The sequence below is a fragment of the Urocitellus parryii genome, chromosome 5 (genome assembly GCF_045843805.1).
Source record: "Urocitellus parryii isolate mUroPar1 chromosome 5, mUroPar1.hap1, whole genome shotgun sequence".
NCBI lineage: Eukaryota > Metazoa > Chordata > Mammalia > Rodentia > Sciuridae > Urocitellus > Urocitellus parryii.
In genome coordinates, this window is record NC_135535.1 from 3,407,912 (window position 1) to 3,429,784 (window position 21,873).

At 60.1% G+C, this 21,873-nt stretch overlaps 1 protein-coding gene across 1 annotated transcript in view; it reads left to right on the forward strand.

The window, feature by feature from the left end:
* Nucleotides 1-20,752, forward strand: part of Cerk (ceramide kinase) — a 39,920-nt gene extending 19,168 nt beyond the window's left edge. The window contains exons 5-14 of the mRNA XM_026394319.2: nucleotides 2,339-2,464; nucleotides 3,784-3,847; nucleotides 4,546-4,691; nucleotides 9,264-9,338; nucleotides 10,313-10,465; nucleotides 12,933-13,038; nucleotides 14,275-14,345; nucleotides 15,743-15,948; nucleotides 16,983-17,191; nucleotides 18,550-20,752. Of these exons, the coding sequence (XP_026250104.2) occupies nucleotides 2,339-2,464; nucleotides 3,784-3,847; nucleotides 4,546-4,691; nucleotides 9,264-9,338; nucleotides 10,313-10,465; nucleotides 12,933-13,038; nucleotides 14,275-14,345; nucleotides 15,743-15,948; nucleotides 16,983-17,191; nucleotides 18,550-18,622 (1,229 nt within the window). The 3' untranslated portion in view covers nucleotides 18,623-20,752. The remainder of the gene's footprint in view (nucleotides 1-2,338; nucleotides 2,465-3,783; nucleotides 3,848-4,545; nucleotides 4,692-9,263; nucleotides 9,339-10,312; nucleotides 10,466-12,932; nucleotides 13,039-14,274; nucleotides 14,346-15,742; nucleotides 15,949-16,982; nucleotides 17,192-18,549) is intronic.
* The last annotated feature ends 1,121 nt before the right edge of the window (nucleotides 20,753-21,873 follow it).

Consider the following 21,873-nt stretch of genomic DNA (forward strand, 5'->3'; position numbering starts at 1 on the left):
GTGTCCCGAGGTTTCTCCTGGATGGTGGCACCTGCCTGCTTGCTGTCTAGGTCACAGAGTGTCCACAGGTTTCTCCTGGATGGTGACACCTGCCTGCTTGCTGTCTAGGTCACAGAGTATCCAGAGGTTTCTCCTGGATGGTGGCACCTGGCTGCTTGCTGTCTAGGTCACAGAGTGTCCAGAGGTTTCTCCTGGATGGTGGCACCTGCCTGCTTGCTGTCTAGGTCACAGAGTGTCCACAGGTTTCTCCTGGATGGTGGCACCTGGCTGCTTGCTGTCTAGGTCACAGAGTGTCCACAGGTTTCTCCTGGATGGTGGCACCTGCCTGCTTGCTGTCTAGGTCACAGAGTGTCCACAGGTTTCTCCTGGATGGTGGCACCTGGCTGCTTGCTGTCTAGGTCACAGAGTGTCCACAGGTTTCTCCTGGATGGTGGCACCTGCCTGCTTGCTGTCTAGGTCACAGAGTGTCCCGAGGTTTCTCCTGGATGGTGGCACCTGCCTGCTTGCTGTCTAGGTCATGGGTGTCGAAGGTTTCTCCTGGATGGTGGCACCTGCCTGCTTGCTCTCTAGGTCATGAGTTTCCAGAGGTTTCTCCTGGATGGTGGACCTGCCTGCTTGCTGTCTAGGTCATGGATGTCGGAGGTCTCCTTATTCTGTGTTCTGGAAGAGTTCATGTAACCTCAGACGGGTGTCTTGAAGTACGTGGTGGAATCTGAAGTGGAAACATCAAGGCCCGGGTTCCTGGGTGGAGGTTTTATAATGCTCCCTTGTCTTTCCTAGGCATGAGGGTATTCAGATTTCAGTGTCTTCTGACATCTTTGGTAAATTGTGCTTTTTTGGAGATGTGGGTCCACCTCACGCCCATCCAGAAGGCGCAGCGTGAGTTCCCAGCACCCTCTACTTCCTTTGCGCCATCTGCCTCCAGGAGTGATGTCCCCCTGGCTCCTGGAGGGGTCACTTGTGTGTTTTCCACTCTTCTCTTTGGGGTTGATTAGGGATTCATCACTCTTATGAGTCTTTTCAAGGAGCCAGCTTTGGTCTTGGGGTTTTCAGGCGTGGTGTCCCCCGTGTTTTATTAGGAACACTGTGCACATGCGAGACCCCCGGGGACGGCTCTTCACACTTCTGGGTGCCCCACCACGATCGGGCTGTTCGGTAGTGTCCACCCCTGATGCCTAGTCATGGTTTTGCTGCATTTCTAAGTAAGTGGCCGTTCAGCATGCTGGACCCTTGGACGCTTCGCATGCCTGTCACGGTCGAGGCAGCGAGGGTTGTAATTCTGGGGTGGAGTCCGTCGTACCTTGGCGACTTGAGACACACATCTTGTGTTCACTGGGTCTTCAATCAAGCACACCTGTGCTCTGTGCTCCGAGCTGTGAGACGTCCTCTTCTCGGCTGGTGTGGGCTGGACTGGTCTTGTGCCCGTCCTGTATCGTGGACTGCTGGGTGCGAGCAGCTGTGGGGTCTCTGCTTGGTCTTGGCGTGTTTCACGTTGGTGGTGTTCTATGGTTCTCTCCCTTTTGTGAGTGAAGAATGCTCTTCTTGTTTGTCCAGCCACCTCCCAGGGACCCGGGTACCCACGCTGGCTATCGTAAGGCCTGCAGCAGTGGGCTTTAGGTCCTGGTTTCGCTGTGGACATACAAAGTCTTCAACCTTCTTGGGCGTGTTCCTCTTGTTCCTCTTGATTGTTAGTTCTACTTGTGTTTCTGAGTTGCAGAGCTGACCAGTTCTTCTGGAACTGAGCACAGCACAGCGGGGAAGTCGTCATAAGAAACCCACTGTCTGGGAAACCGGGGCCTCGGCGCTCTGCCGGCCTCCCGTGTGCTGCTCTGCCCTCCCTCTGTTCGTCTCAGCACCAACTTGGTGTCTGTCCGTCTCGCCGCGTGTTCCCTTCTGCACGTCTGTCTCATTCTTTTTGTTCTCTGCTGACCTGCCCCCTGCAGCCTCCAGTGCCCAGACCACCTGGGATGGTCAGGGAGAGTCCCCTGGGCAGGATTCCCGAGTCCTGGGCCTTCATTCTGGAGTCCTGGCCCTTCCTTGCCCCCGGCAGAGGCACACGCCTCCCGGCTGGTGGACAGACTCTGGCTCGCCCCTTCCCGTAGCGGGAGATGTGTGTCCTTGTTCTTTACGACCTACAAGCTGTGTCCTTCTGCCCATTTGTGTACAAGGAGTTGAGATCATTCTGCTGTCACGAATGACCGACCAGAACAAATAATTCTAAAAAAGAAAGAAAAAAAGACCCACACGACTTCTGTGTCAGACAACCCGAGGCAGAGTCCTGAGTCTGATGTGCGTGTTCTTTAGTCATTGATGGTGGCTCTCGTGTGTGGTTCTGCAGCATCTAGACCCAAGCACCTGCTGGTGTTCATCAACCCACTCGGAGGAAAGGGCCAAGGCAAGCAGATATACGAAAGGAAAGTGGCACCGCTGTTCACGCTGGCCTCCATCACCACCGAGGTCATCGGTAAGGCCCCGGCGGCGGGGAGGAAACTGCACGATTCAGACGTGGTCACCGGAGGAGAGTTTGTCCCATAAGAGCAGTGTACACAAAACAGGGTTCTGTTTGCCTACCAGAACGGAAGAGTAGGGAATAAATCGTGTCATCTCTTCTAGCCAAGTCTTAGCCAATCAGGTGCTCAGGAAGGACCTGAGCAGACAGCAGACAAGGGTCACAGACAGGAAGTCCTTGAAGAAGAAATACAGGGACCAAGGTGCAGGGTGCAGTCCCAGGTCGCACACCCAGTTCTGGAGGTGAAGTACAGGGACCAAGGTGCACAGTGCAGTCCCAGGTCGCACGCCCAGTTCTGGAGGTGAAGTACAGGGACCAAGGTGCACAGTGCAGTCCCAGGTCGCACGCCCAGTTCTGGAGGTGAAGTACAGGGACCAAGGTGCAGGGTGCAGTCCCAGGTCGCATGCCCAGTTCTTGGGGTGTGCCGGGCGGCAGGGGCCAGAGCGTGTCTCTGCCCCTCAGGACTTGGAGGGTTTGGGGTCACACTTGGCAGGCTGAGGATGGGGCCCTGGGTTCTACCCCAGGCACTTGACAACACAGGCCGAGGGCCTGAAAAGGGAGGAATTTGGACCCAATAATCTGTCCCCGGAGTCTTTCTGAGGAATGCCATCAGCTGTACCCTGAGTGCGGTGTCCAGGTGTCCTTGCTAGACAGCAGCCTGCTGCAAGCCACTTAGATGCCCCCAAACAGAGGATATGATGAGCAACTGTGGCAAGTCCAAGGGAGTATTGAGTCGTTGTTTAAAGTAGTTTTATGGCCAGACTGCAGCCACACCTGTCACCTTAGGACCCAGGAGGCAGAGGCAGGAAGATCACGAGTCTGAGGCCAGCCTCAGCAAGTTAGCAAGATCCCGCCTCAAAATAAACTAAACAGCAGCTCAGTGGTCCACCACCCTGGGTTCCATCCCCGGGACTGGGAGGGAAAGCGTACTTACAAAGAAGTCCTAATGATGATGAAGTGATTGAGAGAAAACAAACACACAAAATTGTGCCCATGGTGGATAGACGTGGGTCAGAGACCGTGGACTAACGTTCGTCTCTACACTTGCGTGTGCTTTGACATGGCACAAGTGGCCTGGACAGTAGGGGAGGTGGATATGGCCGCTGTTAGGTTCCAAGAGAGTCAGACTGGCCTAGTAGGGGGCCTGCCCACCCAGGCCACCCAGTCCCTTCCTGGGGAATGCTGGGTGGCCCTGCAGGGTTCTGGCCACTGCCCTCGCCGTCCACGTGAGTCACAGCTCACAGGCATGGACATAACCTACCATGTCCCCACAGTGACCGAGCGTGCGAACCAGGCCAAGGAGACCCTGTGTGAGGTCAGCATGGACAAGTATGATGGGTGAGTGAGTGCTGGGCAGCAGTCCTGACCCTGAAGTGAGCTGCTCACAGAATGTCAGGGTGGGCAGGGGGCTGGCCCAGGCACCCCTCAGAGACCACCCTGGCCTGGTGGCTCTGTTGCCTTTCAGTCTCCCAGAACACCTGGCCAAGGGCATTGTCACGTGGAGTTGAGGGGGTGTTGTTCTGGCTTGGGATCCTGCTTTTCTGTTACTGTTAGCTGTGAACAGTTTTCCATGTCCCCAAAATATTATGGTAATGCCCATATCATCTTCTGTGACATAGATGTGCTGTAACTTAACTAGTCTCTCACTATTTGGGCTCTTTCCAACTTTTGCTCTTTAAGTAAGAGAACATTACTGAATACAAACCCCTCTGCATATTCTGGTTTTGGGGTTTTTTTCGAGATAAATTCCTAGAAGTGGATATTTTCCTTGGGGTTGGGGGTGGAACCCAGGGCCTTTTGCACCAGGTCACAAGCTGTACCTCTGGGCTACTTACTCAGCCTGAATTTGGGGTCTCGGGGGGAGCTGGCAGGGGCTGGTCCCGTAGCCACTCTCGGCCAGGAACCTCTGAAGTCCCAGGCCCAGAGGGAAAGCCAGCCTGGGCCACAGTCCCACTGGACGGGCAGGGACGTTTGGAGGGCCCCACCTGCGAGCTGCCGTGGTGGTGCTGGGAGCGCTGACCACCTCTCCTCTGCAGCATCGTCTGTGTGGGTGGCGACGGCATGTTCAGCGAGGTCCTGCACGGCCTGATCGAGAGGACGCAGAGGAGCGCCGGTGTGGACCAGAACCAGTTCTGCGCCAAGCTGGTGCCCAGCCCCCTCAGGATCGGCATCATCCCCGCAGGTACGGAGCCCGGGTGGCGCCCTGACGTCCCGCCATCTGACTGTTCCCCGCTGGCTCACACCCGTGTCCTGTCTCAGGCGCTTCCAGGGGAGAATCCTCTGGGCTTCTCCTCCAGGTTCATCACTCAAACTGTGATTCTCTCCCCATACGATGCTGCAGTCCCTCTGGGCCTTGTTTGTTTGTCTGGCTTTTTTGGGGGGTGGACCCCAGGGCCTCCCATATGCCAGGCCAGGACTCTACCGCTGAGCCGCCTCTCTCGCTCCCAGTGGCCCTCTTTTTGGAAAGAGAGTGTGTGTCCATAAAATGAACACTCAGGCCGGTCTGTAAGGGACCTTGTCCGCTCCCGAATGCCAGCCGTGTGCAGGACCCAGGAGCCAGCAGCAGGGGGCAGGCGCTGCTCCTCAAGAGCCCTGGAGTGGGGGCGCCTGGTGCCCGGGGCAGGCGAGGCTGTAGAGGTGGTCTTCAGCAAGAGGTGGCTTCTAGCTGACCTGGAGGGATGGGGAGTTGGGGTGGGTGGGCAGGAGGAAGGATGTGGGTGGGGAGGGAAAGGGCCAGCCAAGCGGCAGGGCCTCCTCACGGCCTGGCGGACGGGCTCTGCTCCCGAGGTGTCCATCTGGCTTGGTGTATTCACCATCTTTCTAGGAAGCAGCTTGTTCTTAGAAACATCTCAGCTAGACAGTGACCAGCTGGCCCGTGACAGGGCAGCAGGCACAACTTCCTTCCTCCTGTGCCTCTGTCGGCACAGCCACCGCCCACGCCATGGGTAGCTTCACCCTGACGGCTCCTGAAGTCAGTCGGTGGACACAGGGGTGGGGAGCTGAGAGCCCTCAGTTGGCATCCGGCCCCAGGAGGGACGCCTTGTTACTGTGCCAGCCTCTGGCCCCTGAACCCTCTCTGTCAGAGATGTGACCCTTCCACTTAACCTGTGATTCCCCATTCTGGGCCAAGGACGTCCCCGTGGGCAGTGGCCTGTGCCTGTTCTCAGGACAAAGCCTCCCTCTGGGCCGCATTCACAGCTCAGCCTGCAAGTCCAAGGTGGCCATCAGCAGAGATGCTGGGGTTGTCATCCGAGGTCCCGCCCATTTGGATGGAGTGATGCGCTTCCTGAGCCGCTCGCCAGACGGTTCTGTCTGAGGGGAGCAGCGTAGCAGCGAGACCCCGGCCAACCTGGTTCTCCAGCTGAGGACAATGCGAGAAAGCACTCAGGCCCCCATTCCCTGTCGGGTCCCTGCAACTGACCTGGCCATCAGCAGACTGTCCTGAGGGATGGCTGCAGGGCCCCTGATGGACTTCCTGTCCCCAGGTCTTGTGGACTTCTCTGTGCATTCAAGGCCTTAGGAGCAGGTGGGAGGGGCAGCCAGGGGCTGCTGGCCAGGCGAGGGGCAGTCAGGAGGGCCCATGTGGTGTCTGTCTGCCGCACAGTGGGGGGCTCGGCCTTCACTTGGGTGTCCCTGCAGGTGCTGCCCAGCACAGGAGGCCCTTGTGGAAGGGTGTCCCAGCTCACTGGGCCTGTTTGTGAGGGGTCAGTCCCTGTGCTCGAAGCTGCTCTTACTCACCCCAGGGTCTGCCCTGGGAGGCCAGAGGTGGCCACTCGTCTTGCTGTCTGGGGCTGTTCAAGAGCAGTTCTAATACTGAGTGACCCAGACTCTCACCATAAGGCCAGAGCCCCTGAGGAGAGCCCGCCGTCTCTGCCCCTCGCCCGTCCTTCTCTCTGCCACGGCTGCTGCACTCACTAGAGCCTGGGTGCTGTAACAGGTGGCCCACGAGGCTCCAGGCGGCGTGGTGGACATCACCTGAGGCCTGTCTCCCCGGAGGCCTGTGTCTCCCCAGGCTGGGAGTGGCCGTGCGGTCCCTCGGGGGCTCGGTGGCGGCTGTCTGGTCGGCCATCCTTGTCTGCACTTCTCTCCTTTCCCAAGGCTGCCCCCTGCCCCTGTGCTTTCCCTTCCTGGGCCGTCCCCTCCCTGCGGCCCTTGGGGCAGGTTAGCAGCTCTGCCACCACATGGCCTTAGGGCTGGAGCTGGGGCAGGAGCTCACCCCTCCTGTGTTCTGGGCCTCTCCACCCTGGCTGAGGCTGGGCCCTGCTGGGCCTGGAGAGGAGGCAGCTTGAGAGCTGCAGGTGTGGCCAGGAGGGGGCCTGGAGGTGGCCCAAGGGACTTGCCAGTGACTGAGGGAGCCCTGGGGTGACCCATAACTGGGGGTGGGGTGGAGGGGTCTGCTGGGTCCCTGCAGCCCTGGCTACAGGAAGGCGAGGCTCCCCGTGCGTTGAGACCTGATCTGACCTTGTGTGGAACCAAAGTCCTGGACTGGGTGTGGATCAGGGACGGAGCACTTGCTTGGCCAAGGGAGGCCCTGGGGAAAAAGAAAGAGAAAGATCCTTTAACTGTAAGTCTCCTTCCATCACAAGTTAACGGGGCTGTGTGACAGCCTGGGGAGGCTGCCGTCCAGGGGACACATCAAGCCCTCCCCCTGCTGTACCTACTGTGTGTGCCATTGTGACTAAGGCTCAGGGAGAGGCTCAAGCAGGTGCCTCTGAAGCCTGTCTGTCCTTCTTGTGGGGGTGGGCAGGTGCAGGGCCCGAGGCCAGATGTGTGAGGGGTGTGAGGATGGCTGCAGCTGTTCCCAGGGCAGGCAGGTAGCGTGAGCGTCAATCATCCTCTTGAACTTGACCCTTAGGGTGCAGGGTGCAGGGGCTAGTGGCCTTGGCCCCCCGTCTGAGCCAGTGGAGCAGCAGTGGAGAGGCTGAGGAGCCACATCTGGCCTCTTTCCACGGAGGACGGTCAGGCCAAACAGGGTGCAAACTACCTGTCCTCAGGTTAAAATTAGCATCGATGGCTTTGTGTGACTTCTCCGGAACCTGCTGGTTCAAAAGTCTGTCAGAATTTCTAGGTTGTAGCCAGGCGTGGTGGTGCGAGCCTTTAATTCCAGTGACTCTGGAGACTGAGGCAGGAGGATTGCAAGTTTGAGGCCAGCCTGGGCAATTTAGTGAGATCCTGTCCTGTACAGGAGAGGCCGGGGTGCAGCTCATGGTCAGGCGCCCCTGGGTCACATCCCAGGACCAAAGAAACAAGCTTCTGGGTTGGGGTGTTTCTCTGTGGTGAGGTGCTGACCCTGTCCCGGCCATACGGCAGCTTCCACGCCCAGCGGGGGGCCCAGGCCAGCACACTGGGGGCACAGGCGAGGCTGCAGGGGCTCTGAGGACCGTGCCCTCAGCCTGGAGGCTGGGAGGCCTGCACGGGAGTTGATGCTAGAGCCAAGTCAGGACCACCAGCACCTGGGAGGTGACTTCTGCTCCCTCAGAGGTGACTTCTGGTCCCTCGGAGCTCAGGAGTCCGCTCCAAGCTGTGCACAGGCACTGAATCCTTAGATACGTTAATTACACTTGGAGAACCAGCCCCTCCTGTGATCATAAGTGCTCGTTAAGCACATTTTTATTTTTGAAGTAAGATGATACTCAAGTCCTTGAGAGACTCCAAAGAGAGGTGCACACCCTTGAATCATGAGTGTGTGTGAGTGTGGGTCTCTCTGTGCCTGTGTGCACCTGCGTGACATCAACCATCCGAGGCCTCAGGTGACCTGAGGTCGCACTGAGGGCCCCGTGTTGCCATCTCCGTGCCAACCAGGTCCCATGGTCTCTGTGGACCTGTGCACTCTCCGAAGAGATCAGGGTCACTATGACAAGACCTGAGCACTGTCCTGGGCCCGGGCTGAGCTTCCAGGGTCTTTGGCTCTGGTGGAGTTCTGTGCCTGTCACACTGGTGGCCTCCTAAGGAATGCTTGTGTGCCAGTGGCAAAGCTCCGTGGGCCTAGACACGGCCATGCAGCTTGTCCCAGGGAGACCTAGACTAGGGCGTCCCAGGCGCAGGGCACACCTGTTACATGTTCATGTGGCCCAACCCCACGTGGCGGAGGCTGTGCCCCAGCTAGAGGGAGGTCCGGGCCTCGCTGCTGTGACATGGGGCCCCTAGCTGTCAGGACTGCTTTCCGCAGTGGTGACTCCTGAGCAGATTCCGCGCCCCGCACTCAGAGCCACACTGTGGTCACCCCCAGACAGAGGAGGGCGTGACCCCTGGCCACAGGCAGGAGTGTGCGTGGTCAGGGCCCAGAGCTGTGCAGCCAGGCCCTGTGGTGGGCCCACTGTTTCCCTGAAATTCGGCCCCGCTGCTGAGATGTGCCTCGATGTGGACGCTGCCTTCGCAGTGTTCCCGTGACCTTCATGGTCAGCCCTGCCTTCCACCCTCTCTCCCGCCGACGATGCTCCGTGCAGTCTCCTGCTGCCATTGAGGTCTGGGTCACAAGGTGCCCCTGCCAGCCACGCAGAGGTGGGCGAGCACCAACACCTCACAGTCTCACAGAGGAGGGCCTCCGTGAGGCTTGGGCAGCCGCTGGGGCCGCAGGGACTGCAGGGGCAGGCATGGCCACTGTGAAGAGCTGCCGGGTGCCACTGCCAGGTCCCCTCGCTCTTCCCGCCTCCTCCACCCTTCAGCCGAGCTCTGGGCGCCTCTTCTGCTGGCCACGGAGGAGAGGCAGGGCCTCCACTGGGTGCCCGCATCCCACCATGCCCCTCCCTCTCAGGGTCGACCGACTGCGTGTGCTACTCCACCGTGGGCACCAACGACGCCGAGACGTCCGCCCTGCACATCGTGGTTGGTGAGCTGCCTCCCCGCCACTCCCAGGGCACAGGCCACCAGCGCTGCCATTTCTCAGTGGCCCTGCTTCCTTGTGCTCCGTGGCCTTGCCCACGACCGCAGGAGTCCAGCCTGGCATCCGTTCGCCCCAGCCACACGGCCTCGCCCGCCCCCCTGGGTCTGTCTCCCAGGCCCGTCTGGGGCCTTTTGAAAACATGAACCCATCGTGCCAGACCCTTCTCAGCACCCAGGGGCGCAGGCCTGGTGACGGACCAGGCGCCACCCCACAGCGCCCCTGCTCCCGTGCTTGTCCCTGCTGGGTCCTGGAGCTCCTGCCACACTCTGCCTCGGGCTGCCACTGCCTCTGGCCTCCACTCAGCTCCGCGCCCACAGCCTTAGCAGCACCCCACGGCCGCCAGCCCCCTGTGCCTCACCTGCGGTTCCATCCAGCCCACTGCTTTCATGCATGCTCTTAGGACGCCCCTGGGTGCCCACTCTGCCTGGGGCACGAGGTGGCCTGGCCTTCCTGGTGCTGTGGTCAGGGGTGGCTGTGGGTGTGGCCCCTCCCATCTCTCTGCAAAGTACCTGCCAGGCTGCAGGTGACTCACTCCTTCAGGTGACAGGTGCCCAGCGCCTGCCCAGCCCCTGGCAGGGAGAAGAGGGCTGTGGAACCTCTGCGAGCTCCCGGTCACAGCACCTGTCTGACCCAGACCCAGGAGACCTCGTGTTTTAAAATAGCCACTTAGGACTTTGTGTTTTTTGCTATCTGCCTTCCCTTCAGTCTCAAACCCTCCCCTTTCAGTCAGTGACATTGGTGAGCTTCATGGGTACAGGCTTATCCTGTCCCCAAGAACAGCTTCCCAGGAAATTTGAGACACGTGTCATTTGAACCAAAAACAGGGAATCAAAGGGGGACCCTGTGCTGGTCACATTCTTTCTCCTCTGAGATCAGGGCGCTTTGGGAACTGCCCTGACCACACCTGTGCTCCCCTGCAGGGGACTCGCTGTCCATGGACGTGTCCTCGGTGCACCACAACAACGTGCTGCTGCGGTACTCAGTGTCCCTGCTGGGCTACGGCTTCTATGGGGACTTGATTGAGGACAGTGAGAAGAAGCGGTGGATGGGGCCTGCCAGATACGACTTTTCAGGTAACTCAGAAGAGCCTGCCGAGCCGAGTGCCGACTGAGTCTAAGGGGTCTGATTTAATCACCGGCCCCCGAGCGAGGCCGCCAGCCCGTGCAGACGGAGCTCACCGGCCTCGGCCTCCTGGAGCTGGAAGTGTGAGGCCTGGACTTGGCCCTGGATTGTGTGATCCTGTTCCTGGACCCAGCACAGGTGTCTGCACAGGGCGGCCAGCCCGAGGGGATGGCTCCAGTGAAAGTCCTAGGAGGAAGGAATCCATTCAAGAACCGCCCCGTGGGGGGTCGCCCCTCCCCCCACGTGCGGCAGCCTGCCCTTCAGATCCCCAACAGATGCACTCTGTTGTCCAAGTTCTGGGGTAGGGACCCCATCACTCAGCACTCACTTGCACCTGCCCGGCCAGGATGCGCCCCTGAGCAGGACAGGTGAGAGCCCTCCTCTGTGGGACTGCTCCTGCTCCCCAGGTCGGGCGCTCCGGCTCCCCCTGTGCAGGCCTGGCGCCCAGGGGCTTCACTGCCATTTCACAGCTGAGAAAACGGGCGCCACAGGGCTGAGTGACCACCCTCCTGCAGGTCTCGGCTCTCAGATTGGGTGGCCATCAGTGTCCCCTGGCGGCTCGTTAGAACCCAGAGCTTGGGGCCACCCTGAGACCCCCATGCAGTGTGGGAACAGCAAGTCCACCAGTCTCCCTGGGGACCCTGTCACCTGCTCACACAGCTGGAATGAGCAGGAAACAGAAGTTGGTGCTGCCGGCTTCTGGAGGTGGGTGCAGCTTTCAAATGCAGAAAAGAAGGACTTTGAAAAGATGTGGAATTTAAGGTTGGACTCCTCCAGCATCCGGCTGAGTTCCTTTGCTGTATGTAGTGACTGTCACTTATCTGGTCCCCACTGCATTCAGGTGGATGGGATATCCCAGACCTTCCTCCTGGGGAAGGAGAGTGACTTGGTGGTTTTGGCAGCCTAGAGACTGTAGCGTGGCGTGAAGGGCTAAAGCTACTCCTCACCCGACCTCCGTTAAGGAAAGGAGTCCTGAGAAATCAGAAAAGCCGCGAGAATCTCCATGAAGGGCCAACCTGTTCCTGGCTGCCCTTGTGGAGCAGGTGGCTGGCTCAGCAGGCTGCCCCTCCCCCAGCCCCTTAGCACAGTCCCTGCCCTAGTCTCACGTCCCACCCCTGTGGCCTGGCTTCAGCCCTGAGAGTCTGGAGCCAGTGGGTTTGCGTTCAGCTGCTGTGAGGTTGAAGTCCTGTCGTCTGGCAGAGCCTGGGGGAGGTGGAGCTGAGTGGGCAGGTGCCATCCTACACCTGGAGGTTTAGCGGGGGCAGAAGTGGGGACACCCAGGCTCAATGAGGCTGCCACAGAGGTGGCTGGTGCCGTGAGGCGGCTGTCCCCAAAGCACCCTGCAGGAGTCTGGCTGCACCCTGTGCCTTAGTGAGGGACACACATGCCAGGCTGCTCACCATGGGTTGGCCTCCTTCAGGCCTTGGACACTGGACATCTCATGGGGCCTACAGGGGAGCTGGGAGAGAAGCCAGGGCCACCATGCAGAATGGCACGAGCCCCTGCAGGGCCACCTGGGCAGCTGTTTCTCACGGAGCAGATGATCCTGGGCATGTTCCCGAGCCCAGCCCCCGCCAGGTGCGAGCCAAACAGGACGAGCACTAAAGGGTGGGTGGCAAGCCGTGGAGCTGCCCGGGCTGGCCCAGGGCTGTGGATGGAACCCTGCCCCAGGGGCCGGGTGCTGGGGTCTGTGGGTGAGGGCTTGTGGAGGTGGCCTGGGCACTCTGTGGAAGTTGGAGGTCAGTGTGTTGGGGACCAGGAGAGGTGGAGCCCCAGTGGCTCCCGAGGCCAGCATCACACCACAGCAGGTGTGGGCTGGACACTGTGGCCATGCAGGCCTGTACTGGGCTCAGCAGCAGAAAAGGAGGTGTGATGTCACCCTTGCAGGATACACCTGTCCCCCGTGCCCAGCTCCCCCAGGCCCCTCGCACCCACTGCCTCTCCCCGCTGGCCTGCTCCGGCTTCCCCAGGCCCCCTCCAGGGGCTTTGCCCAGCGCTGGAGAGCCAGGACCGCAGGCAGCACAGTGGACAGCACCCACAGGACAGCTGCCCTGGCCCTTGCCCTGAGCCTTCCAGGCTGTCACACGTATGGTGGGTGCCTCTGGCAGGGGCCAAACCTGGAGGGGGACACTGCTGACCACTCTGAAGTGGGGAGACAAGGACCCAGGCCACTGGGACCTGCAGGCCACATCATGGAGGCCCTGCAGGGCAGTGACACGAAGACCCTGCCTCGCCAGCATGGAAGGGCCACAGCCCTGACCTCTGTGGTCCCTGCCCAGATGTGCAGGGCCAAGCCCCTGCGGTTCCCTCTGGTGGCCTCTGGGGGCTCCCTTTCCTCCCTGGCTGTCCATAGCTGTGTGGCAGTCGCAGCCAGGCAATGACCTGCGACGTTCTCTCTTGGCCATACTCTGTCCCCAGGTTTGAAGACCTTTCTCTCACATCACTGCTACGAAGGGACAGTGTCTTTCCTCCCAGCCCAGCACACCACGGGATCCCCACGGGACCTGAAGCCCTGCCGGTCAGGGTAAGCACACCTCCACGTCCTTCTGTTGCACCTGAGGTGAAACAGGGCCTGGGCTGGGGCTTGTTCCGCAGGAGCTGGACGCAGAGGAAGACGCTGGTTTCTGTGGGTGTGAGCAGGGTGTGGAGGCCTGAGGCTCCAGGGCCGGCTCCTGCCTGAACTGGCCTTGTGCACCTGGGGCACTGGCCAGGGAGGATGCCAGGAGAGGGTCCCTGCTTGCTGGGGCCCAGGGCGGTGCAACAGCGAGGCTCATGGCCACACTGTCTGGTCCTGGTGGAGTTCCCTGGCCCCTCCAGGGGCTGGGGATGAGCAGAGCAGGCGGGAAGGGACACGGGCAGCTGTCTCATCCAGAGCTGGGCGTGTGCGCTCCGGCACAGGGAGGGACTGCTGGCAAGGCTGGTCCGATGGAACCTGTCTCAGCAGCCCTTGTCCCCACCCCTGGCAAGACCCTGTTCCACTCTGCCCGGCTCCACAATGGGAGCTCTCCCCTGATCAGGAGCCCTGGTCAGTCCCCCGGCCCCTCAGAAGGCAGGGAGCAGCCGGAGCAAGAGCCCAGGTGCCCACCAAGGGGCAGACCAGGCAGCTCTGGGGGAGAAGAGGCCCAGGAGGGGGAAGGCCAGGAGCTCCGGCCTCCCTGTGGGCACAGAACCCCAGGAAACCTCGACTGAGCAGCCCCGGCTGCGTGGCCACCCCAGTGACAGCACAGCATGTGTCTGCTTGGCCACCTATGCTGGCGGAGGCTAGGAGACGGTGACGCTCTGGAGGACACACAGTCCTTGAATGACCATTCCACGTCCTCACCTGTGAGCAAGGAGTTTGAGGCCATCGAGTTAGAGGGTCTAGCTGCTGCCTTGCCAATGCCACCAGTGTCCACAGCCTCTGGCTGCTGTGTAGCCCAGCAGCACCCAGTGCGCACCTGGGTGGTGACCGCATCTGGGTGGAGGGCTCAGAGCTGCCTGTCTGCTGCTCTTAGCTGGGATGAGTGCCCCTCAGGGATTGGCCTGAGTGCCCAGCTCCAGGCGAGTTCTCCATCGCTGGTGAACTTCAGAGGCCCAACTTCAGAAGCAGTCTAACTTGGAGAATTCAAGTTGGCACGCTAAAGAAATATGTTCAGTTCGCCTTGAACTGAACCGTGCGTTCCGGGAAGAGAACTGCGCCTGACCGTGGGCGCCAGGCTCCGCCCTCGGCCAGCTCCTCCGCCCTGGGGAGAGGGTGACCGGTGACGGCTCTGTCTTTCAGATGCCTGGTGTGCAGGCAGAGCAGGCAGCAGCTGGAGCAGGAGCAAGCCCTGCGCGGCCGGCAGGACTCTGGTCAGTCCCCCACCCCATCCCCCCCCCGGGTGCCCGCCCCCTCCTCTGGGCAGCTCTTCTTTCCTGCTCCCCGTGGTGCCTCTGTGTCTCTGGCTTTCCTGCAGCGGGCCTGAGGCCTGGGGGACCTCCTCTGAGGACGTCCTCTGTCTCAGCCGCGCAGCTTGCCCCGAGCCAAGCTGCCTCACGCCACACACAGATACTGCGCTTGCTACCGCCATGAAGCCTTGCTCACGGACACCGGGATTTCCCGTCACAACATGTCATTATCCCTATTTTCTTTGTTAAAGAACACTGCCCACCTTCTTTGTCATGCTGGACAAAGCAGGACAGAGCCGGCGAGCACTTTCTCCTTGGAGGCTGGGGCTGAGCCGGGCCCCTGCACTGCACACGTGTCCACCCCCAGCCACCTCTCAGCTCCCCTTCTTTTCTTCGCTGCTAAGGACGCCCTGGCCTTTCCAGGTTGGGCTTCACTGCCCGTGTTCCATCGCCCATGCTGTCCTGTCATGAAATGTCCCCAGGAGTCCCTCGAGGACAGAGCCTGGGCCATGTCACTGCCTTGGGCACATCTCCACTTTTCCTCTTTTCTGGTCCATGGCACATGCAGTCACTAGATGGCAGCAGCGATGTCCCACAGTGGCCGTCTCTGCCACCTGGACTCCCCGCTTTCTGGGCTGCCCTGCACCTGGGGTGGTCACTCTCTTTCATCACCTGCTTCTTAAGGTGCTGTGCTTCCTGCAGAGACGTTTAGCAGAGACTCGGAGCTGATGGAGGAGGGGACACTGCCAGCACTGTGCCTGGCCTGGCAGGAGCCTCTGTCCTTGACCAGGCTGTCGTCAGTATTGAGTCCCAGACAGAGGGGGGCGGACAGTGGCCTCGTCACAGCCAGTTAACCTGTAGCTGAGCTCTTGGTCTCTATTCCATACCCCAACATGTGTTAGGGCTGGGCGGGTGGCTTGGTGGGAGTGGGCTTGCCTAGCACGGCAGGTCCTGCGTCCATCCCGGAAGGCCGCGGCTGCACGTGCGCTGGGCTGAACCAGCGCCAAGGACTCCCCGCCGCCGCCCAGCTCTCCCATCAGGACCCCTGCGGTTATCTTTTGCCACTCCTAGCTCCCAGGCCAAAGGCACATGGCCGGCTGGACTAGGTCCAGGTGGTGGTTCACTGACCCATGCTCTAGATCACCACCTACAAGTTGCTGAGGACCCTCGGGTTCAGCGTCAGTGCAGCTTCCTGGGGCAGGTGGCCCTTTCTAGGCGACGTTACTGGTTTGGATGGCAGTCGCATGAGAAATGTGCTGAACGTCACCAGGGTGAAAGCCCAGGGCGCCCAAGGCACAGGCTGTAGCTGCGGCCCCGGGCCCCACTGCGCGGCGACATCGGCCTTGTTCTTTCTGCTTCAGAGAAGGTGGAGGAGTGGCATGTCATCTGCGGGAAGTTTCTGGCCATTAATGCCACGAACATGTCCTGTGCTTGTCCCCGGAGCCCTAGAGGCCTGTCCCCAGCCGCTCACCTGGGAGATGGGACTTTGGACCTCATCCTCATCCGGAAGTGCTCCAGGTTCAACTTCCTGAGATTCCTCCTCAGGCACACCAACCAGTACGACCAGGTCAGTGGACAGGTGGACGCGGCAGCGGGGACGAGGAGCTTCCCGAGGGTGGTCCTGGTCCCACACTGCAGGAGTGCGTTGTGTAGTTCCAAGGAAGGCAGCAAGGACACATCTTTTGGTTTGCTTTTCTCCAGTTTTAAACTGGTCAGTTGCTCCTGATGAAGTCCATTTTGAAATGTCACAGAAACTCAAGGCTGCGGATTGCCCAACTTCTCCCTGGGCTGCTCTTCCGTGTTCCCCCTCCTTGCAGGCCCCTCCACGTCCATCTCCAGAAGTGGGCTGTGTTCAGACCCTGCCCCGGCACTGACAATCTGTGGAGGGGAGGCCTGGGTCAGTTAGGAGAGGCCTGGGTCAGTCAGGGGAGGCCTGGGTCAGTCAGGGGGGGCCTGGGTCAGTCAGGGGAGGCCTGGGTCAGTCAGGGGAGGCCTGGGTCAGTCAGGGGAGGCCTGGGTCAGTCAGGGGGAGGCCTGGGTCAGTCAGGGGGAGGCCTGGGTCAGTCAGGAGAGGCCTGGGTCAGTCAGGGGAGGCCTGGGTCAGTCAGGGGAGGCCTGGGTCAGTCAGGGGGAGGCCTGGGTCAGTCAGGGGGAGGCCTGGGTCAGTCAGGGGAGGCCTGGGATTTTTTATCACAGCCTCTTAATTTTAGTGAGATTTTGGCTTTTTGCTTAAATTGTGTTTCAGATGTAGTCCAGTGGTATTTTTTATACAGCTTTTGAGTAGCCCTTATTAAAGAGAGGACAGAAGAATCTAGCAAGCACTGCTCGTTAACCACCAGAGCTCTTTAATAAGTGGTGGTCCCTGCGGGTGGGCTAAGACTTCCAAAGTCTTGGTGTTGCTTGACCAGTGCCCGGGGAGGGCAGTTCTGGGTGGCTGTCTCTAAGAGGTCCCACCAGCTGGAGAGGGGGGCTCAGAGGGGCTGCCTGACAGCTGGACCACGAGCTCGTAGAACCTGGAGGCCCGCGGGCCAAGGGCACAGAGCAGGCGTCCCCCACGGAGAGTGAGGACCCTGCTTCCCCTCCCCCCGCCCGCCCGGGTAGTTTGACTTCAGTTTTGTTGAAGTCTATCGCGTGAAGAAATTCCAGTTCACCTCCAAGTCCCTGGATGAAGAGGACCACGCCCTCAAGGACAGGGGGAAGCAGGGCTTGGGGCAGATCTGCTGTGACAACCCCGCCTCCTGCCGCTTGGCCCCCCGGAGCTCCTGGAACTGCGACGGGGAGATTCTGCACAGCTCTGCCATCGAGGTCAGGTGAGCGGGCGTGCCCAGGCTGTGGGTGCCAGGGAGAGCTCCGGTTTGTGGCAGTCCTCCTTGGGTGGTCAGGTGCGGAGTGCAGGAGAGGCAGGGGGAGCACTGGCAGAGCCTTCTCCAGGGCTCCGAAGCCCTCTCTCCTCTTCCTCTTCTCTGCGACACCTGACACCCAGCAGGCGTGGTCTCTCCTGGGCATTCTTTCTTTTCTGATAAATCATTCAAAGACAAATGAGCTGCCCTCACAGGCACTTCTCAAGTCCTGGGCCCCTACATCCATGGGCGGACATCGGGCCTTGCAGGGCCTGCTGAGGGGCCTCATGCTGGTGCATAAGGGGCGGCTGCCCTGGCAGGAGGCAGAGGGGCCTGGGAAGAGCACAAGGCGGGCAGAGAAAGTGGGGGGGCACAGAGGGGAAGCGCAGGGTGTGGAGGCAGCAGCCTCGGGGCTCCCCAGAGACCCTGGGCCCACTGGCTGCTGGGACCTCTGCTCCAGCACCAAGAGCGTTCACCATTCACATCTAAATAAGGCAAGTGGATAGGACGTCTTCAGATGTCCCCAAGCCCTGGGCCCAGGCTCCATTTCCTTCTGGTGCCTGTGGCAGTTGGTGGTCAGCCAGCTCCTGCCTGAGCACAAGGGCTGACGAGGTTCCAGGAAATCACCACAGCAGCCTCTGTGCACCGAGGGACTGCTTTCTGCTAGCTTGCCTGACACGTCAGGGAGGGGGAACTACTGTATACACTGGCTTATATATTCACTCAAGAAATAGAAAGCTTGGGCTGGGGCTGAGCTCAGGCTCAGAGCATTGCCAAGCACCTGTGAGGCCCTGGGTTCAATCCTTAGCACACATAAAAATAGATAGATAAAGGTAAAAAGATTATAATAATCTCAAATTAGGAAGGTCTTCTTGACATATAGCCCATCTACCCTGCACCTTGGCACGTGCCACTTACTCTTGGGATCTTAGTTGCTAGAATACATCTGTGCTTTTGGTAACAGTGGGGAATGAAGCCAACAGGGCTGTCCTGCATGGGGCCCAGGACCTCCATGCTGCTGGTCAGGGGACCTCTAGGACACCTGATCTGCTCCCCTCTGGCGGGCTCTTGTTGGGGAGAGGCTGCGCGGGAAGGGGAAGCCGTGGCACATGGAATAGAGGCACTTGGGATTGTCCCCCTACTGTGGAGGGGTGTGGGAATTAGACCCAGGTCTGCTGGTGCCCTGGATCTTCCAAGTGGCCAAGAGCATCTCTATAGAGAGGCTCTGGAGTGCAGGACGGCCACGTGCCTGTGCCCTGGCAGTCCGCACCTGCCCCGTCCAGGTAGGGGACACACAGGAGTCACAGTGTGGCCCTTTGTCTCCACAGGGTCCACTGCCAGCTCATTCAGCTCTTTGCAAGAGGAATTGAAGAGACGCCTCAGCAGGAGCCCTGCAGCTGAGGGCCCGCCCGCCCCATGCACAGAGGTGTGAAGACTGTTTAATGACCACAGACCAATTATGTCGATATCTACATTTACATCTAGAAATTTATTTTTGATAGTTAGATCTTGATTTTAGAACAAGATACGTTTTGTCAACAATTCTGCATACATATCTGGCATTTGAGTTCCCTGGGAGCTGAGTGGCGCTGCACACAACTGGTTTCTCAGCATCCAGCGCCGCGGGCCTGGGGCCCGGCCTCGGAGCTCAGCGACGCGGGCAGCACAGATCTCAGGTCGGCCCCGAGCGGTTCCAGGGCAATGACTTTAGGGACACAGGAGTACTTTCCAGGAATCAGGCCCACCTTCTGGACGCAGGGGCCTGGGTCACAGATCTGCTTTGTAAGATTCTTCTGGAATGGTCTGAGCAGGTTTGGGAAACAGGTTTCTTCATTTTCCTCCACCTTCCCTGTGGTCAGGGCGTTACCATCTGGTGAGGGCAACGTCTGACCTTGCAAGCCTCCTGGTCTGCTGCCCTCCCAGCTGTGTTTGTGAGACCGTCCAGTGGGCAGCTCCGTGGTGGCTATGGAGATGGCTGGAAACGCGCTGGTGAGGGCTCGTTCTCTTTAGAGGCAAAACATGGACATCGTATATGGACACAACGTGCTTAGCACCGCCAGGCTTTCTGGGGAGCAGAAAGCAGCGGGCATTCCCCGGGGACATTCGCTTTGACAGGGTGGCCCTGACTCCAGCAGGCTGACCTGGTGCCGGCCTTCGGTCTCCTGCCGTCTCATGCTGACCTCTGTATCAACAGCTTTGCCGTCCTCAGTGGGACCAGCACAGGGCGTCTCCGCCGTCTCCCCAGCCCTGAGCCATGGTGGCAGCTTCCCGCTGAGGTCCTGGAGCCAGGGACCGGCCCCCTGCAGGCTTCCCGCCACTGGGCTCCTGACTGCGCCTGTCTTCCTTGTTTTCAGACTGATGTGTGTGAGCCCTGTGGAGTGGCACATGAGGCAGCCTGACCTCTGGCCTGAAAGAGAAGGCGCCAACTGTTAGGAGACCGGGGTTCACTGCTGCCGCTGTGGGTGGCTCTTCCACAGGTCCCCAGGTGGCTGCCGCCTCCGACAGAGAGCATCTGTTTTGGGGATTCTTTGCGTTGATTGTATTTTGAGGCATACACAAAGCCTCCTGTCTCGTCATTCGGTCCCTCCTGGGCTTTTCCCGTGGCTTCTGTATTAGTGGACCAGGTTGGCAACGGCAGCCAAGTGGCGGGAGGGTTCAGTAAGCCAAGGCTGAGTCACCGCTGGGTGACAGTGGGCAGACGGGGCCTCTGTATTCAGGTTTGCTCCTGGTTGGGAAGAAGCCAGAGAGCCAGAGTGGCAGGTGTTGAGGGGGCAGTGACCTCTTGTGCTCAGCAGCCGACAGGCAGGGGGCACCCTCAGGCCAGCAGGGTGCTCCCAGGAGGTCCCACCTGGGATGACACCCTGCTTCCCTGGGGCCATTCCAGAAGGCTCAGGTGGAGGGTCCTGAGGAGGCTGTGGCTGCCCCTGAGAACCGGGCCCATCTTACAAGCTTTCCCCAAAGATTCAGAGTCGTGACCCTGTGAAATGCTTCCCAGGGCCTGGTCTGCCCAGAGCCCTGCCAACCTGGGAGGATGACCCAGGCAGAAGATGCTGCGGTGGAACGTACCAGTGGCAGGCTGATTTTACCACCTGGGACTGCACAGGGGGCTGTGGCAGATGCCCCCAAAGCCCCTTGGGACTGTACGCAGGACGGAGGCAGCCTCTGCCATTCCCACCAATGGGCTCTGTCTTCCAGGAGGCCTCACGGCCACCCCAAGCCCTGGACTTGGGGACTTGAACAGAAGAACACCAGAAGTGATGGTAGACAGTGAGAACTTGGGGCCCGGAGATGGGATGGTCTCTAAACTTTCTCTGTGGCTTGTTGCTGTGAAACAATCAGGCAGCAGTTCTGCCCCGTGGCTGACGGTTCAAATCGAGAAGTGGGGGCGGGCAGTGCGGCTTCTTCCCCAGCCCCCGCCCAGCTGGGAACGCCGTGGAGAGGGCTTAATTTTCTGCCTAATCTTGCTGGTTTCAAGATTAGTAAATAGCATATTTGATCTGATATGTTTGAGAAGACAAAAATAAAGTTACTTTGGGCAGAATTTGGCATTTTCTCTTTCTTTTACAAATTTATTTTCAGAGTAGAGTATTTTTCATGAAAATGAAAAACTTTCACATACAAAGAAGAAGAAATGAGTGAAGATGTGCATGCTGCACCTGTGCCAGGAAACCCAGCGGCACCAGAGCTTCCCCGCCGAGCCTCCCCGCCTCCCCAGCAGGGCATGAAGCTGAAACCGCCCAGTGTGACTCGCTGCCCCTCCAAGGCCGACCGTGAGCTGGGGAACTTACCTGGGGAACTGCAGGCTGGGCCCAACCCGTGGCTTTTGCTGGGGCAGCTCATCCCCCACCGGCACGGCTGAGCCACGCAGGACTGCACCCACCACTCGGGAGCCTCCCAAGACCCCTGCCTCCCTCAGGCCAGGGTGCTCCCAGGAGGTCCCACCTGGGATGACACCCATGGCCCACCTGTGCCCTCCTGCTACACACCTGCCTTCGGGACCAGGTGAGGGGCTGTGGTGTCTGAGGACAAGGTCCAGCTGGACTGGGCTTAGGCCAGCTGTGCAGCTGGGGCTCAGGATGGTGCCGGGAAAGGGCAGAGGGGCAGCTGTGCTGGCCGTCGCAGAAGCATGCTCTCAGGAGGGGCTGTGGGTGCTGCAGGTTGCCCCAGGGACCTTTGTCCCTTCTCTGCTGTCTCCCGGCACCCAGGACAGTGCTGCAGTGGACAGGGGAGGGAGGGCAGGGGTGTGGGCATCTGACCCCCAAGGCCACACTCCCCAGGTTTCCACCGACTCCCAGCGGCTCTCGGGGAGCTGGGCAGCCAGCTGGGAGGCCAGGCACTGTCAGTGTCCCACACAGGTCTCCGGTTTAGAGGCCAGGTGGGTTCCTTGTCCTTCTGTGTCAACATCAGTGTCTCAGTCAACCAAGTTATAGGTCACCAGGGACCCTTCTGGCCAGGAACCCAGGACATGGCAGCTGAGTGGGGCCAGGGTCTGCACCCCAAACCCCAGGCACTGCCTGGCCTTGGCCCTGCCCCACCCAGAGCTGGCCTTGGGTGCCCTCCTGACAGCTGTCCCCTGCTATCTGGCCTCCATCTCTGAGACCTGGGCCTGCCTCCTGATGCCCACAGCCCAGCAGGACTGGCTACCCACCCAG